The sequence below is a fragment of the Orbicella faveolata genome, unplaced genomic scaffold (assembly GCF_042242905.1).
Source record: "Orbicella faveolata isolate gen_17 unplaced genomic scaffold, um_ofav_v1 contig_12, whole genome shotgun sequence".
In the NCBI taxonomy this organism is placed as follows: Eukaryota; Metazoa; Cnidaria; class Anthozoa; order Scleractinia; family Merulinidae; genus Orbicella; species Orbicella faveolata.
This window is the reverse complement of record NW_028301539.1, coordinates 18,548,879-18,567,242: the sequence shown is the minus strand read 5'-3', so window position 1 is coordinate 18,567,242 and position 18,364 is coordinate 18,548,879. Positions and strand designations below refer to the sequence as shown.

At 38.3% G+C, this 18,364-nt stretch overlaps 3 protein-coding genes across 6 annotated transcripts; 1 reads left to right on the top strand and 2 right to left on the bottom strand.

Annotated features, from left to right (window-relative positions):
- LOC110059647 (pre-mRNA-splicing factor syf2-like) lies at positions 1 to 4,716 on the bottom strand. Its single transcript, XM_020766373.2, has 7 exons — positions 4,644 to 4,716; positions 4,364 to 4,519; positions 4,149 to 4,274; positions 1,986 to 2,103; positions 1,588 to 1,678; positions 1,194 to 1,295; positions 1 to 443 (listed from the first exon to the last, which is right to left on the bottom strand). Exons 1-7 carry the CDS (start codon positions 4,662 to 4,664, stop codon positions 278 to 280), a joined length of 780 nt encoding a protein of 259 aa, XP_020622032.1. The 5' UTR covers positions 4,665 to 4,716; the 3' UTR covers positions 1 to 277.
- An 86-nt stretch (positions 4,717 to 4,802) lies between these two features.
- LOC110059646 (uncharacterized) lies at positions 4,803 to 12,389 on the top strand. The gene is made up of 7 exons (XM_020766371.2): positions 4,803 to 5,004; positions 7,310 to 7,491; positions 7,698 to 7,815; positions 8,135 to 8,278; positions 9,148 to 9,425; positions 10,256 to 10,366; positions 10,733 to 12,389. Exons 1-7 carry the CDS (start codon positions 4,803 to 4,805, stop codon positions 10,901 to 10,903), a joined length of 1,206 nt encoding a protein of 401 aa, XP_020622030.1. The 3' UTR covers positions 10,904 to 12,389.
- Positions 11,422 to 18,245, bottom strand: LOC110059648 (protein ripply1-like). 4 transcript variants are annotated; one of them, XM_020766375.2, is made up of 5 exons: positions 17,841 to 18,245; positions 17,444 to 17,516; positions 16,949 to 17,015; positions 14,460 to 14,524; positions 11,422 to 12,937 (listed from the first exon to the last, which is right to left on the bottom strand). In XM_020766375.2, the coding sequence occupies exons 2-5, from the start codon at positions 17,446 to 17,448 to the stop codon at positions 12,748 to 12,750; spliced, it is 327 nt and encodes a 108-aa protein (XP_020622034.1). In that variant the 5' UTR covers positions 17,449 to 17,516; positions 17,841 to 18,245; the 3' UTR covers positions 11,422 to 12,747. The 4 variants fall into 4 exon arrangements, with proteins under 4 accessions (XP_020622034.1, XP_020622035.1, XP_020622033.1 ...); XM_020766376.2 differs by having other exon boundaries at positions 18,004 to 18,245; XM_020766374.2 differs by lacking the exon at positions 17,841 to 18,245 and adding an exon at positions 17,635 to 17,834.
- Between the last annotated feature and the right edge of the window lie 119 nt (positions 18,246 to 18,364).

The window sequence follows — 18,364 nt, the reverse complement described above, 5'->3', positions numbered from 1 at the left end:
TTGGTCAGAGAAGCGTTATTTTAATCAGGAACACTCACTAATGTACAAATGCAACTTATCAACCATATAACTTTCCTAGCCATTGCAATTTTCAGACGGTGATTTTATTTTTGCATTTGTCCTAGTGGTGATTTTTATTTACAGTACATAACACACTTAAATGGCAAACACCACACATTTATATTGCCTGGATTCTAATCAAATCACCTTGACAATGGTGGCAGTTTTCCACGTTCTTCTGAGTTTGAAACAGTAAATTTATAATATTCATATAAGTTTAAATTGCAGTGCCTCTTTCCAAGTTTTGCTTGATTTCAGAAGTGAATGGGTCATAAAACCTTGCTAGTTTCTTGTTGAACTTCATATTGCGTTCATTAATGTAATCAATGTCTGCTTCATCTTGGTGAGCTCGGCGACGGCTGTACTTCTCACGCTTTTCAATTCTGGAATGTAAAAATTCCAAATAAGTAACATGGAACTACCAGTGAGCTGGTTCTTTTGCCACACAGCACAGTCTGCCTGATGAGGACAGACTGGGAATGAGATAAATGCGCAAAAGAGGGTTTGGTTGTTTGAAAGATCGATTATTTTTGCCAGTCATTGATATTTCACACAATGAGTAGGCACTGCTGAGAACATGAAAACAAATTACACGGCAGTGGTGACAATAGTCTCTAAGACAAAGATTGAAGATGTCTAGTGTCATCTAATGGTTAGCTTAGTTTGTAGAATGCAAGACTGCTGAGGGTTTGAGCCCAAGACTGGACCAACACTCGGGGCTCTTAAAATAACTGAGGAGAATGTCCAACCTTTGTACATAATTAAATCTGCATATGGTTAGACACTCGAGTCTTCACAGACAAGGACTATAAACCATAGGCCCTGTCCAAGGCATCTTCAGTGTTATCTCAAAGTGTTGTGGTCTGGCCTTGTCTCACAGGTTGGTGTTTCACATAGGGTTAACCTCATTGCACCTTTCATCCATGGACAGAAAAATTTCTCCAAGAAAAATTGCTATGTCTATGTCTAGGTCTACATCTATAATTGCTGGCACTAAGCTGTAGTAAGTTTCATCCCCACACAGAACCCAGATCAAGCCTGAAACTGGCCCTCTTGGTCTCAAACAGACGGTGCATCTTCCACTTTCAAGATGATTGTCTCTAATGTGTCAAGATCTGTTAAACTGTACTTACTGCTTTTCTAGGTCAGCAACCATCCTGTCTACTGCAGCCTCCGGTACTTTTCCCTCTCCTCCATAATTAACATCATCAACACTGGGGTACATTCCCTCCCCTCTGCAACAAATTGCACAGTGTTCATTAAAATATTTTTTCAGATGTCAGAGCAACAAATTGTAAATGTAACAGCATGACCACTAGAATAATTATGAAACAGCAGTGAGAAATTGTAACTCCACAAACCATCAAAATGAAAGTATTTTTAATTAACTATTGTCGTTTACATAAATATAAAAAAAAACCTTGTTGTATCAAATACTGAGTACTGTATGATCAAATAAAGCATTTGAGGCTACTTGAGTCTAGTTCCCAACATTGGCAGAAACATTTCTACAACCTTGACACTTACTTTTGTTCCTTTTCTCTCTTGTAATCTTCATTATTTGGTTTCATCTGTTTGGTAAGGCGTTGGTATTGTCTATATTGAGCAGCAGCAAAGCCTATAACATTTTACAAGAAGAACTAACAATATTAGAACACATAGAATTTTCAGTAGTTACCTCTCTGTGAATACCAGCTACACTGAAATTTTTGAATGGAAGCTTATGGGGCTGGAAACAGAAATGAAGGAAGGCATCATGTACCCAGATCTAGACTCTGTACTAAGATTACCTTATAATTAACAACTGCATCTGAGACTCCATAATATTTATTGAAAATTACAACTAATTGATTACATTGTACCTTCAATAAATTAATAATAGTATGAATGGCACAATATCCTACACATAAATAGCTATACTGTACCAGAGAAGCCTTGATCAGGATTTTTCTTCTTTCTCTTCCTATCCAGTCTATCAGCATCATCAGCAGACATCTCTAACAACTTAACTCTGTCATAATCCTCTCCACGAGATTCAGCTTCCTAACACGAATCAGAAGGAGGAAGACAAGCACAGTCAAGTCAATGTGAAGTCTGTTTTGGGTATACCGCCATGGTTTATCCCAGTTTCTGTAGCATTAAGAGACTAGAAAAATTTCTACTCCCCCCTGGATTGGATCCTAATCCATTACAGCAGTAAATTCAACAGTGGGAGACACAGTGGCCTCATGGTTTGTGTGCTCAACTCCAGATCAAGAAGTCCATGCTCGAGTACTGGCCAGGGTCATCCTGTTGTTTTCTTGGGCAAGACACTTTACTTTCACAGTGCCTCTCTCCACCCAGGTATACAAATGGGTACCAGCAAATTTAATGCTGGGAGTGATTTTGCAACCCCGTGCCCCCCAGGTACTTCCAGAAAAGTTGGGTGGGGCTGTGTGGCCCACTTCCCAAAACCCTTACCCTATTTATGACCAAAATCTGCATTTTTTGCTACCCTATTTATGACCATTGCAACTGACACAGTTGCCCTAAACATAAGTTATGAAGAGCTTTTGTTAACTGCCTTATTGATAACAATGAAAAAGTAGCTTCTTCTAAGAAACATACCCAATTCAAGACTAGAGTGCTAAAACCATACTCAAGTCATAACCAAAATGGCCAAAATCAATACAACCCTATTTATGACCAAAACGGCTGAAATATGCTACCTTTTGGGTCCGCACATACTTATATAGCCCATATACAGGAGTAGCCCCCCCCCCCCCTCCCCAGGCTCTGCAATGGAATAGCATCCCATCAAGGAGGGAGTAGAAATAGTCCTAGTTGCTTCATGCTACAGAAACTGGGATGAGCTCCCACCTAATGGGCCACTTGGTTCATATGTAGACTTTACCTTATTAAATTCAACAGTAACCATTTACACAGCTGGGCTTAGAGAGGCAGTACAAGAGTAAAGTGTCTTACCCAAGATCATAACATACTGACCCCTGCCAGGGCTCAAAACTGCACTGCTTAGGGACATATACAATGTAAATCAAGGATTCTGGTTTCACTTAGTTTTAAGCTACCAAAGTATCTTTTAGGGTGCACTCGAAGAAATAATAATAATAAACACTCTTATTTTGGTTTTTAGGCTCAATTTACGCCAGTCTTTCAAGTCCGGACGTCTGGCACAGGCTCCTTTCCTGAACTGCAGCTGGTAATTGAACCTCTTCCATTTTAAGTGGTATCTTTCAGAGGTCAAATTAAACTTGTGCCATGCCCAGATTGGTCTCCTCTAGGGGTTGAATTCAAATTTTCATGCAGTTAAATGCAATTTAATGGAGTTAACAACAACGAGCGCCTGTGTTCCTGTAGTTGTCAGTGGTGTTTTAATATCTGCATGCACCATGATTCCATGTGCTCCTGAACTAAAACATGTTGGCAGCCTTCACAGCGATAGCGTTTACAGTGAGCATTGTTTTGCATGGGAGCACATCTTCAAGCATTCCCACCCTCCCTTCCCTCCTTGGCTTGGTTTCCAGGATTTGCCTGCCATGGGACTGGGCTCCATCTAAGAGCTGGCTGCCAATAGTGGAAGCTCCTGGATTTCTCAGGCACCCAACCTCCATTTAGCAATGCAGCTGTTAACAACGAGTAACGCCGACCTTTTCATATGAGAGTTACCCCCAGACACAATCCTGCAGGATGGACCAAGTGTACATGAAGGTATTGGGCTGATGCCTTTCAAATCATATTTTGTTTAAACCGTATTAAAAATTAATTACATTGCAAAGCAATGATATTACACATCTAACAAAACCTATTAGTGACTAGTTTCAAAAATCACAAGTCTGACCCTTAAAATGTAAACAAAATCAGTACAACTACGTCTTCAGATTCCAGTGGAACCCTACCTCACAGCTAACCAGTTACATGTAATATCGTCCCTTCATTATTACGTTAACTTTTTTCTGCCCTCACAAAAGCCCAGTGATTCATTTTCTTATTTAAATAACCCTGTCAATATGGCCAACCCATAAATGATCCATAAATACAGCTAGATGTTTGTGGTATGTCATCAATGATTTCCAGCACAGTTCCTCTACCTTCCTAGCCTCTTCTTCCTTGTTTTCCCATTCTACTCGACGTTGCATAGCCTCCCAATTTGCAGGCAGCTTCTTTCTTCTATCCTCCTCTGCAACTTCTTGATGATTCAATTTACGTGCCTCATTCTGGAATACCAAAATTAAATTTCACAGGATTGTAAATGAGAAAAGATATTGCAATATTTGCAGTTACGACATAAAAATGACCATCATACCCTTCTAAGATGAAGATCTCGCAATCTTTTCATTCTTTCTGCTCGTTTATCAGCGACCGAAGATGATGAAGAAGATGATGATGGGCCGGCTTCTGTATCATCGTCTTCTACGACAGAAGTACTGGCCTGGCCGTTCATCGCAGCTGATTCCGAGCTCTTACGTTAAAAAAGGAGAAAACAAACTGTATGTTATTCAATCTACGTTCTTGGAAGAAAAGGTCAGCGGCCAAAAGATACAGTTGAATGAAACGGAAAATGGAAAATTTGTATACCAACTTACATGATCAACTTGTGACGCCATGTTTCTTGTTCACTGAAGGAAACTTGAGCCCACAAGTAAATCAAAACAGTGGAATTCTCATCTTTCAATACTTTGTCATGTACGAGGTCACGTAAAGCTCCAACCTCGTTCCCAGGAGTTAATCTTTGCACTTTTACAATGGCGGCCAGTTCGGGATACAATAATACAGATGTTGTAATTGTTGCTGCAGGAAGAACGCCAATCGGAAATTTGAACGGCTGTCTTAGCTCACTCAAAGCACATGAACTTGGTGCCATAGTCATTCGAGATGTTTTGTCGCGCGGCAAGACTCCAGCGTCTGACGTGGCGGAAGTCATCATGGGACAAGTTTGCACTGCAGGTACGCATATGACAAACACTCGTTTGAATCCTTTCTGTTGTTCCAAAAGAGCTTCGATTGCGTTGGTGAAAGCAATTACAAGTGCTTTCCTTCAGAATTTTGGGATTGACTTAGACAAAGTCACGTGGCCGCATTCTGTGCTTGTCACGCCCCCTCCCCACCCTCTGTCCCCCGGGGGGACTCCCAAATAAAAAGGACGGGGGTGTTCGTCAGAAATGTTGAAAAGAACCCCTGAAAGAGGGGGGTGTTGGGATTTTCAGTTTTGCGGATTTGGCCAATTTTTGGTTCAGTTTTTCGGTTTTCGCACTTAGATTCTGCGGTTTTTCGGTTTTGGTGTCTTGTGCAGTTTGCAGGTTTTCTCCAATTTAGTCTTTGGTTTTCGTTTTTTGTCAACAATGAGGGCGGTTTTTTGGATTTTTCTGCCTAATTCCTTTTTTACAGTTTTTCTGGTTTTGCCAAGGAAGTTACACCTCACAGTCACACTAAAACTTTAATTGTCAACGGTCTGTAATTCCAAAGAACCACTTACAGTTAGAGGAATGCATGACAAACTTAATTAGTCTCTTTAGCTGCCATTGTGCCAACACAAATGAAAATTCCGACAATGGCAATCGAAAAGTAGTTTCAGAATGTGGTGTTTCTTTCAAACAAAAATCACCTAAAATCATACGGAAGCCGGTAAGGGTCACACATCATACTGTGGAACCGATTTACACAAAAAAGGAGATTTTTGGACTACGATGTGTTCTGCTGTAATGAAGGAATACACAGAAAGAACTTCGGAAAGTAAAATGAGCTTAGATGTATAACAATTAAATGACAGAAAGAGAGATTCTGAAGACTCAGTAACAAAGCTTTGCTAGTGAGGTCTTTTATTTTGGTTTTCGGGTTTGGACGAAATTTCTTGCGGTTTTATGGTTTTCGGCGAGTTTTTGCACGGTTGTTAGGTTTCTAATAGGCCCCTACGCCTCCCTCCTGAACAGTACCAAGATCCTGTTTTGTGGCTTGAAATGTGCTTGGAATCCTGTTTTGTGGCTTTTCACCCCTAATAGGTACTATAGGTGCTAGGCTGAATACCTTAAGAGGTAGCAAAACCACTTTTTTAACCCCTAAAAGGTACAACAAGCACCCCCGTCTTTTTTATATGGGAGTCCCCCCCCCTCCCCCGAGCCTCTGCCCAGAGAATTTGCCATTTTAAATTTCTAAAACAGGTGAGTTGTTCATATCTGATCAAACAATCAATATTTTGTGTGGATTAAACCCTACAGAAGGATACTTGTACGTCCAAAATAAATATAATACATGTAGGAACAGAGCAACTGAAAAATGTCTGATTCTGAATGCCAAATTGAAAAATGGAGCATTTTGTTAGTGAAATTAAGCTTTGAATTTCCTAGTTAGGTAGTGCATTTTTTTGTGGTCATGTTGAGTATATATAATTATGTTATTTGCCAGCTGGGAGGTCCATATAGTGGTAAACTGTAACCGAGGTCTTGAAAAAATGCTGCCTGAGACGTCGGGCAGCATTTTCAAGCCCGAGGACCGACCCTAAGCCAGCAAATAACATGTTTATTTTTTTTCCTGCAGTAAATTGGTTTTACAGATTACAAATGGGTTTGTTTACGCAACTTTGTCATTGAATCGACTTCCGTGCCGTCTACTAACGATTTGTAAAAAACTCTTCGTAACGAGCGAGTAAGTCAGATAGTAGTATTAAAGAACAGATTTTTTTCGAACTACTTTATGTTAGTTGCATTTATTTCACCAGTTAAGTTCTCCAAAATTTTTTTTGCAGTGTGAAATTTTGTGGGAAGTTTGAAGTTTTACTACAAAAACAATTTCTATCAGTCGTCGCTTTTAAAATCACTTGAAATCAGACTTTTCTACCATAAACTGAAAAGCAAAAAGAGAGGAAATTCATTAAATGTATTCCACAGAAGGTCTCCTGAATACAGCAACAATCAGAGAGGTAAATTCGACTGAAATTGACTAGAATTTCACGGCGAGAGAAACACAGGATTACGTGCCATTACAGTGCCAAGCTACAAACAACCAAGCAAACTCTCAATACTTCAAAATACTCAATTAAATTTACTTACAGTGACAGAGATAAACTTGTGTTGACTAATCGTGGATGGATGTGTAAAGAAGGCAAAAGATTGACGATTACCGCTAACTTTTGTGGGCCGTATCGTAAAAAGCTGGACCAGTCACGTGCGTGTGATTAGCCAATCAAATTCAAGGATTTAGGATTCCAGCTCGCTCAGATGCTTGAGAAAAAAATAATAAAAAATATTTTTCTTAGGACAGGGACAAGGACCTGCACGCCAGGCAGCAATGAATGCTGGTATCCCATCCTCAGTTCCAGCTTATGGTGTTAACATGCTGTGCGGCTCTGGGTTAAAGGCTGTCGCATTAGGCTACCAAGCTGTTTTGAATGACGAGTCAGCTACCATTGTTGCAGGCGGTCAAGAAAGTATGAGTCAAGTAAGTGCTAGTCTCCTACACAGTCATTGTTTGAGTCATCACCCAGCACTCTAGTCCACTAGTGGAAAGGAGCATGTTTGTATGAAAACTCCCTTTGGAGCTGGTTTGTGATTAAGTAATGAATCCTGAGGTAGAAATTCCAATTGCCCCACTGAGGCTAATTATAACTACATTATAATTTAGTGCATATTTGTTGTTTCTTATAGGCCCCACATTGTTGTAACATGAGGTCTCCACTGAAGATGGGTGATGCTAAACTTGTGGATTCTATGATGTTAGATGGGCTCATCGATGCCTTTCATGGCTACCACATGGGAATAACAGGCAAGGGCATGAATTATATTTTCTTCCTTGTTGGTTAAGATTACTGATTTCCTATAGTATTATGCATACATTATGCAAGCAGTTTCCACAAATTTCACTTTTGTTCAGTTCTTGCGTTTTTTCCATCAAAATTGCTGCAGTTATTTGTACAACAAAGTGAACAAAAGTATTGTATGTTGTGGTACATTTTGTACATTTTCAAATGGTACAATTTTTTACCTACTTTTTGCTGCAAAAATCAACAAAGGTATTTCATAAACAAAAAAGCTGAATATATATTTTTTAAATTTTATTACTGACAGTAACTTTTATTTTGCAGCCGAGAATGTTGCAAAACAATGGCAAGTAAGCAGGGATGACCAAGATCAGTTTGCAGTTGTGTCTCAAAACAAAGTGGAGAAGGCACAGAAAGAAGGTTATTTTAAAGAAGAGATTGTCACTGTTCCTGTTAAAACACGAAAAGGTAAATTGATGTGGCATTCAAAATGTGACAACCAATATTTGTTATAAGGAATGACTGGTCTGTTTGGAATAATATTCAAATTGGGTGTCAACCCAGGCTTTTACTATATCAAAAATAATGCCTGATTACAACCAATGCATTGTTAGATTTAAATATATACCTGTTGACATCAGCCAAGTGTGAAAATGGCCTTTACATAATGAAGAATACAAAAGCAAAAACCGACACAACGTAGGATGATTTTTTTGAAGGTGTACTATATTTCAGCTGGACAAACCAGCCTTCTTCAGGTACAATGAAAATTTTACATTGGGACATGTTTTTATGTAGCCAATATTTATGTAATACCGGAAATACGTAAAAGTAATTAACAGTGTAAATTAAAGATAAGCATACAGTAAAATAAAATAACATGATAAAAGAACATAATAAAAGAAAACAAATGGAAACAATATGTTTCTTTGCAGATGTTCAGACCATGAGGATCAATTGTTCTGCCTTTTGAATTAAAAAATCTTCCCTGGAGAAAAGAAAAAAAGATTGTTTTTCCCCACTGAAAAGATTTTTTCAGTGGGGATTAATTGCATGTCATTAGCAGTGTGGTTAGGAGAGGACAGGAAATGTTCGGTGGCCCAATGTAAAATTTTCATTGTACCTGAAGATGGCTGGTTTGGTCAGCCAAAATATAGTACACCTTCAAAAAAAATCATACTACATTGTGTCGGTTTTTGCTTTTGTATTCTTCATTTTATATGTAAAGCTGATTAGATCACTATTGATCCAACGTATACCAGCAGGATCATCGTTCCAGTTGCTTGCTTAAACATTTTATAGTCCTTTACATAACCTAATACTTCATAAACTTACAGAGACAATAGATGTCACAGAAGATGAATTTCCAAGACATGGCACTTCCATGGCGGGTCTTGCTCGTCTCAAACCCTGTTTTCTACAGGATGGCACTGGCACAGTAACAGCAGGGAATGCTTCTGGGATTAATGATGGTTCTGCTGCAGTAGTGCTAATGTCTTATGCGGAGGCTACCAGGAGGGGTGTGGTCCCTTTGGCACGCATTGTCTCTTGGGGTCAGGCTGGTGTGGACCCAGCAGTGATGGGTACTGGACCTATCCCTGCAACCAGGAAAGCTGTGAGTATAGCCCTTTGGAGTATATTAAATACAATTACTCTGTTTTAAAGTTCACCAGTAACAATCAGTAGGGACCTTATGCAAAACACAACCGCAAGGACAATGGGACATCACCAAACAAAAGGTTTAATGCTTTGCACTTGCAATTTCATTCTTGGTACTTTTCTTTGCCATCCTGTGTTAATCAACAATGTGAAATGACCAATTTCCAAGTATTTTGACAATGGGATCCACTACGGCTAATTTTTTCATATTTCTATTTGGTACTCACTACGCATTCGTAGCATATTCAGCAGGGCCAAGTTTTAATACCAACAAACACACTGAATAGATCTATGTAAATGCAAAATTCCAAAGTAAAATATAAACACACTTTTTAATAGGTGTTGTCCTTGCCGTCGCCGTCATGTGCATAAGGTCCCTAGTGATAATTTGTGTACAAAATCGCAACATTTCAAAACAACTTTTTGTAAACCTCAAAACTTTATCATGAGTTTGAGATTAAGACTGTGTGACCAGGTACAAAATTGTAAATGAAGCACTATTCCAGAAGCGATTACTGTTTACCTGCAGAGGCTCGGAAATTTATATCCAACATTTACTGTCTTATAGTTCAAATCAGTGCAAACTTGGAAAGAATCTCAACTTATTATGATTATGTGTACTTGAATAAGTAGAAGGAATCTGAAAAGTTGAATTCTAAGGGCCTGTTTAAAATATTTTGGAAGTCTTAATGATAACTTGATCTTCAAACTTACTCAGAGGGACCTCAGGAGAATCTTGGAATGACAAGAGGTTAAATGTTTGTTTTTTCTTCTCATTTTCTTCAGCTCCAAAAAGCAGGATGGAAGATTGAAGATGTTGACTTGTTTGAACTAAACGAGGCATTTGCTGCCCAGTCATGTGCCGTTGTTAAAGATTTGGGACTTGACCCAGAAAAGGTAAAAATCATTTTGAAACTTTAGTAATATATTAATTAATTTGTTAATAAATAAATATGAATATATTTAATTAATATATTATCATAATCAAATTTGCAATTATTCAACGGAAGCCTTGTCATACCTGCAGCATACCCCCAGACCTCCTTAGAGGCTTGTCCATTTAGCACTCGAATCAGTTTCAGCTGTCTCCTGCATGAAACTAGCCCTCTACACCCTAAATTAATGAGAACCCTGTTACCCAAAGCATACCAGAAGGGTAAACTTAGGTGTAAATGCTAAGGAAAAATTATTCATTGATGATTAATTAACTGGTGAATTGTGCATTAATTAATATTTACATCTGTTAATTTTTTTTTTCCAAAGGTGAATGTCAGTGGAGGTGCTCTAGCTCTTGGACACCCGATAGGAGCATCAGGATGTAGAATTCTTGTTACTCTGTTGTATGGCTTAAAACGAACGGGAGCAAGACGAGGCGTGGCAGCTTTATGCATTGGTGGTGGAATGGGTATTGCTATGTGTGTGGAAAGGTTATGACAATAGGAAAGACTTAAGTGAGGAGCATTCACACCAAACATTTTTTAATACTAGGGATGGTGAGGACACTGGAGAAACACTACTTTTAAGTTGTATTTTCCAATGATTTCTTAGATTCTCTGTCTAGTGGGTTACAAATAAAATATTTTTTCTGCTTGTAAGCATCCAGGGCCAGTTTTGGCTAAGTACGATGGACAGAGCCTTGATGTTACAGGTGATCTTGCCTGTTCTCGTTATAGTTCAGGTCGAGTAGGTTTCAAAGATGACTAATGTGGCAATATTCAAACTAAGTCCAAATGATAAAAGTATTATGAGTGAGGGATTTGTTTTTTAAAAAATGTGCATTTTGAGGCAAACATGCTCTGCTCTCATGATGTCAATTAATTAATCTTAAAAGTTTGAAGAATTACTTGGGTATCCTGCCTGGGAATTTGGCAGTCAAGGCGAATGTAGCAAGTTAGTCATCTCTCAGCAAATTGGACCTACTTTGATATGTGTTAAACAGGGAGTCAAAACCATAAGATTCTAATAGCGGGTTTTAATTTATTACATCCATATGTATAAAATATTTATACTAATTAGTGGCATTTACAATGGCACCAGCTTGGGTTACAGAATTTGTACATGTGGTCTTACAACAGGTTTGAATGACTAAGTTTTCAAAGAATGCACGAAAAGAGAATAATATATTATTGTACTTAATTGAAGAGATGATATGTAATAAAGTTCACGTGAATAACAATAATTTTTCTTTCAGTCTAGTTCAATTCACTCTAGAAAATGGAATGATAAGTAATCACACCATGAAGAGGCTCTTGAGCTGCATATGATAACTGAAATGAACTTAGAACAGTCTTAAGATCACTCTGTGGACTTTACTTATCAATTTTTCTGCCCAATACCCCACTAGAGAGCTTGTTTACAGATGAAGCAGAAATAAGAGCTTCAAGCCAAAGGACATTTCACAACATTACATGCTTTTTTTAAGCTTGAATGAATCATGAATTTATATTATAATGATATTTTTAGAAATGCATGTGCATCTTGGTTTTACAAAATTGTATATTTTCTTTAAGACCAGTAAATATCAAAAATTGCATTTTTGTTGCTAACCCTTCTCAACTCTCAATCTTATCAGGACAATAGAGTATAATATTCTTTACTAATTAGTTAAGATTAGTCACTGACTGCAGTTCTTACAAAATATTTCACAAAATTCATAAAAAAGATTCGAAAACAGAATGGAAAATGGCAAAAGTAACCTATTGTACCTGACACAGACAGCTGTATCAAGAAAAGCCATCAGCATAGTAGCATCAATAGCAGTTTATGATAAATGTTATGGACAAGATATATTTTATTTTTTAACAAAAATTAACCGTGTATCCAGACAAAGTAAAAAGAAACTGAATTAACATCTTTTAACTTATTAATAGAAATACTACATGTATTAAAATCATGCTGAATCAATAAACTGCATAACTGACTTCTCATTGTCCAAGATTGAAGAATGTAATGGGCCATTTCCAAGTTGCATTTTGCCTCTGTGTCAAAATGAGTCATGGGAAACCATTCTTTGAGAACGTGCCCCCCGACAGGTTCATTTTCATGCAAATTGAACTCATTTTCGTGTGAAAGGTTTTGCACTAGGACTCGTTTTGAAACCGAGGCACAAAGTAACCCGAAAATTAAATGGCCGATTTTCGAACTCTGTTCAAAACGTATATCATATAAATCGTAAAAGCGCGTTTTTAAACTTTCTTTCACTTCGGTGTGTATATTATATATGAATGTTCGTTCCCGAGGTATTTACATTTACGGTGTTTCGTTTTTGATAATAAATACTATTGTTTACATTTCTTTGTACTTTCTTGTTCGCCACATTCATCATCATTCTCTTCATCGTCGTCATCCTCGCTCGTATCACTATCGTACTCATCTACGACTTGAATTGTCGCCTGAACAGGAAAGTTCCGCAATAGGGTTTCACCCGAGGCATACATGTAATCATACGCAGCTTTCGTCCAAAGTAACCTAGAAGGGAAATGATACTGTCAGGTACGCGTTAAAAAAGTTCAGTCACGGTATTTTGAGATAATTTGACGGTACAAAATTAAATTGAAGGAAACCTCAATATAACAGTTTCCTAAGGTAAAAAACACCAAAGAGATGATGTTAAACCATAAAGGAACAAGGATGGTTAAGAATGGAGAAGATTGATACGGATTGAAAACGACGAACTTGAAAAATTCAGGCTAAGCTTTTCAAGATTCGCAAACCTTGATGTAGCTTATTAAGTAAACGTAGCAAACAAGCTGCAATGATGGAAAAAAGTCCTTGGGACACTGATGTAACGCCATGAATTATCTGTGTTTTACAACCAAAACTTGAAAAAGCACTCCTTAACATGCATTGCTGTCCCCCCACCCCATCCCACTGAAAAAAATGGGGTGAAAACTTTAAGAAAAGAGTACAGCTCAAACATAGTTTCGCTGACTTGCTTTTCTAAAAGACTGTACAAAAGGAAGCTGTTTTCTCTGTTAAGGAAAAATATTGGTGAAACATTTACGTTGGGTGAAAACATTATTAAACTAGTTTGTTCGTTGTACCCATCCGACGAATTGACAGTGAAACATTGACTACTGAGGCAGCGTCCATATACGCCGGAGAAATTTGAAAACGCAGCTTCATTTCTACGATTAGGCGTACTGTCCACACTTATCCGTCACGAAAACAAAGCTTTCAGAAAAGGCTCCTCACACCGGAAGAATTTGAAAACACTGCTCATTGGCTTTTCGTTTTCTTGTGGACGGAAAACATTTTGAAAACGAAGCTTTTCGAAAACGATGGCGTCACGATAATCACGTGATTTCTCTGACCGAGTTTTCCTCAAACACAAATCCAAAATGACCGGTGATTGTCGCGCTTTTGAATTTCTCCGGCGTAGTGTGGGTGGAAAACACTTGATTCGTCTTCAGAGTGAAACCTCCGTTTTCACATTCTTCCGACAGAGTGTGGACGGGGCCAGAAACGCTATGTTGGAGGCCACCCTTCCACGCCAGTAGTTTGCTGAGTCGGGCAAACTTCTTTCCGGCTGCCCAACAATAATCTTATACAGTTTTGACCATCTGTACATTGCATTAGCTACACTACAGTTCCATTGAAAGCTCTACAAAGAGTTTTATTCCATTTTCAAACAGGTTTATATTCGTGCAAAAAAATCGAAGGAGGTTTTCAGTCTTTTCACATCAGCGGATGAAAACTGTCGCCAATAAACGCTCCATGCAGTGAGGGGCTGTCTCAAACATTCCGAGCTCCCCCAATATGTCCGATCCTTCAATCCGATATATTTTTTTCTTACAACATACTTATATATCAGTCTTACTAAGTTCTAGGTTCCCTCGAAAAGCTTTTCAGTTTTTCCGATTGCCGGCAACCTCTTTAATTTCCCGCCAAAATTTGCTGTTTTCCTACAAGTGTTATTGGAGTCGTCGCCCGTTTCAATAACGACAGATAACGTCTCCAAGTTTTACTGATTCTTGTGTGCTGAAATTACCTGACTGGATGTTTAAATTGTGGTTGTTGCTGTATATTTCCTGTTGTATTCGGCTGTCCATAGGGCTGTTCAAAATAAAAGCAAAAAAATATATATATTGAACAAGCGACAGGACAACAGAATGTTATTTACTAGTAGATAATTTCCCAGTGTGAAATCAATTCCCGTCCGCGTCTTCATAAATTTTCAGTTCAGCAAAATTGTTTTTTGACTTATTTTAAAACGCGTTATAGTTCTAAGCACGGTGATGAGCTCAAACAGATGTATAGTTGTACCCCACTGCAGAATCAAACGCCTCTCCAGCGATTACGCGAGTTATGTTTGTTTTTAGCGAACTCGACCGCCACTATATAACTGCCGATATCCTGTACCCAAACGAGTTCAAGGAAAACTACTGAGTAACTGCCGTAGTTACTGTTAATGTCATCTCTTTTCTGAACAAAACATTGAAATGTTTCGATTCGTAATAATTAGTTGTGGTTAACACCCAAAATTCTCTGGGTTGACCTTTTTACTATCGTTGGTATTTTTAGGTACAGCCGGATGTTTTTATTTCTCTACATTTTTTCCCGATATATTTAGTCTCGGTTGCACGCGAAGTTATGAAAGTAGACGCAGTGTCAAATAAATTATTGATTATCAAGAACGAGTGCATGTATTCGAAGAGTGCTCCGTTCCTACAGTAATCAAGTTTGAGTAGTGTTTCGGCTTTAAGTGAAACACAGTTTTGTCTATCGCTCTCGTTATTCAGATTACTCTGGGTGTGAAACCCAACAGATTTCAAACCATTTCCGAGGTTGATTTACTAGGTTCGATTCTCGAAGGGTAGCAAAAAATGGGTTGAAAAGCGGGCCGTTCGAAAAATTGGGGGTAAAATTAGTGTTCGATTGAGGGATAGGAAACGACTTTTGCTTCGATTTATCAGGAGGTGTGAAAAATCGAGGATATGAGAAATTGGTATTTCACTAATCAACTGTATAAACAAAGTTTACTCGCCGCTTTCCGCAATAGCTTCGTTATCTCCAAGTTCAGTGGCCGCTTACATTGTTTTCATGAATAAAAAAATCTAGCGGGTCTATGTTTTAATTTGTTATCAGAATATTTCCAGAGCTGAATAATATAAAATTCAATTTTTAAGCACACCATCCAACTCCGTTTAGAACACTTTTTATCAATTCGAAGCGCTCCTAAATTGGTCAACATCTATATTTTCTCGCAGGCTATGTTTTTCGGCCGCTTTTTGGCCAGAAAATTACGACACCTTTAATATAACGTGAAAAAAGAAAACTTTTCTTGGAAAGTAATAAAATAAACTTTTCGCAATCCAACTAAGTTCAATAAAGGCAAAAACCAGAGACTGAATCAGGGGAAGCTCCGCTTAAATCCATTTTCTTCAAACTACTGAGTTAATAGCAGCAGGGAAAGCGGTTGTGGAACTCTTACTTGATGGACATCAAACAGACACCATCAATGTCGTAAATACTCTTTTTCTTTGGCCATCGTAGCTTGATAAGATAACATGCGTTTTATTGCCATGTTTATCACCGCAGTTTGCGTGTTATTTCTTATCAAGACACCATCAAGTTATGCTGGTACTTACCATATTTTTTAACAGACCCTTACCAGCCTAACCTGCTAAGAAACTCAAAGAAAAGATAGATGCTAACTGCTTCCAAACTTTGGATACGACTGGAGAAAACAAAATGATAAAAAATATATCGATAAATAAAATGCATCGCTGACATGTCCGTAGTTCGATGGAAAACGACTCAGTATTATTTCGAACCCGTTTATCGAAGCGCGACTCTTTTTTTGTCTCTTTTTTTGCCAAGCAAGTGTCAGAAATGATAAGAAATGTCTATTCAGTGGACCAGTTTCACGTTTAAGAACTGGAAAAGTGAGTATTTCGTTTCCATTTATGATCATTTTGTCCGGCCTGAGATTTTCTGATTCACGGCCGCCTCTGACAAGCACAATTCATTGAAAGACTTCATTTTCATTTTTTATTTGCATTGTTTTTTTCGTTGACCAAGAAGCGAAATTTTTCTGATGGAATAAGTGCGTTCTTCATTGGCCTGAGCTTTAAAATCAGAGCAATACAGAAAAATTAAGCCAAATTAAGAGAGAATAACAATGTTTTTTTTCTAAGAAAACTTTTATTTCGTTACCGTGGAAAACCATGAATAGTTATTGAAGGGCTGCTTTCCCTCACCGCCTCTTGTAAAATACGCAAGCTTGCCCAGAAAAAACAGTCATTGGAAAAAATCGAAGTAATTGCTGACGAAAAAGCGGTCAGAACTAACAGGGAACAAAGAGATGACGCGCGTGACATATTTTGGCGAAAAGTGCAACCTTCACTGGATATATTTAATTGACAATTTTTTTTTCTTTTATTGTGTAAAATTTACATGCTACGGCCACAACGAATTGTGTTGCGAAATACATCTCCAAGAATATAATTTTAAAGTTGTCGAAATGGAATAACTTACCGTGTATCGTGGTCGGCGTTTTCTCTGGCAGTCCTGGGGACTCTCTACCCAAGGGCGCCAAATTTTGCTGAAATGATCAAACACAGATGAGACAAGAAAATATGTCGTTTTTCACGAATTTAAGAGCCACAGATACGTTCAAATGCCCAGATTCATGGATTTGGCGGGTGTACGTGTACGAGTAATTGGTTTTTGTGTTTCGTCCATAATTCACCGGTAAAACATGGCCACTACATAAGAAACCCTTTGTAAGCCCAATTGATTCCGACCTAGAACATTTGCACACGAAAATCTCTTCATATAGCCCCTTCGTGCTTTCTTTTCAGTAAAACGTTTAACACGACATTGACTGTTGACAGAGGGCTTTGTGAAATTCCTTCTTTGCATTGCTCATCGTCAATTCAGCGCTCACGAAATATTCCTTAGCCGATTTGTTTTGAACACGGTGGCTTCCATAATACACAATTTACAAATCAGTTGCAACAAAGTACTTACTTCATCTTGTGGCTTCAGTATAAAAGATCCTTTTAGCTACAACAGGTCCTTCTTTTTAGCTTGCTCAGTTTTCCTGTCAATTCGAAGAGGAAAGGAGCGATGTTATTACAATTTCAAGAATTAATGAGCTAACCTTGAGTCACGAAATCATTCTATAACGACAAATATGTAGTCATGGGTTGTAAAACTACCTTACAATATGTTCGGTACACGATTAGGATTTCTGCCAAGCTCCTTTCAAATCGGCACACAGACGTTCTAGGCAGTTTCAAAACTTTGTCAAAATTGCACTGACTACTGAACAAGGCAAGAGCTGAGGTGTTAATGGCCAACGAAGTGCGTTTTTTCGAGTTATCTTATCATGTTGTACAAGAGTTTGCCCACGTAAACTTCCTACCATGAGTCACGTAAAGATCTTCTTGCCGCGTAAATCGTATTTGAGCTTTATCAAGAGGGAAGAGTTCAGGAACGTGTGAAATCTTTGGCAAAATGTCGTAGAAGCGCCAAAATATAGTCTGGACGTGCCTAGTGTGTCGTCCAGAGCCAGGAAATTTTCACACCTTAGGGCTGCACTCGGCCAATCACTCGAGCTCTCAAAGACAACTTATTGTTTTGACCGTCAAAGGGCTTCCACAACACCGTGTGCTTCGCACTGCTCGTGCCGTAAACTTGTAAACACAGAGTATGAATTCACACATTTAAAAAGCGAATTGGTACTTTTCAGGCGGCAAAACTAATGCAAATTTCGTTGCTGTGACATGTGTGCTGTCGGAGACGCAAAAAGAATGTAAATAAAAAGCGGAACACACGTTTTGCGAAGACACATGGTTTATTGGTCACGCAAAACAATTAAAATCTTGTTTCTTTGTTTCGCCCGACTCTATTTTAAAATGTAAATTCATCTGTATTCTGTATTTTGCA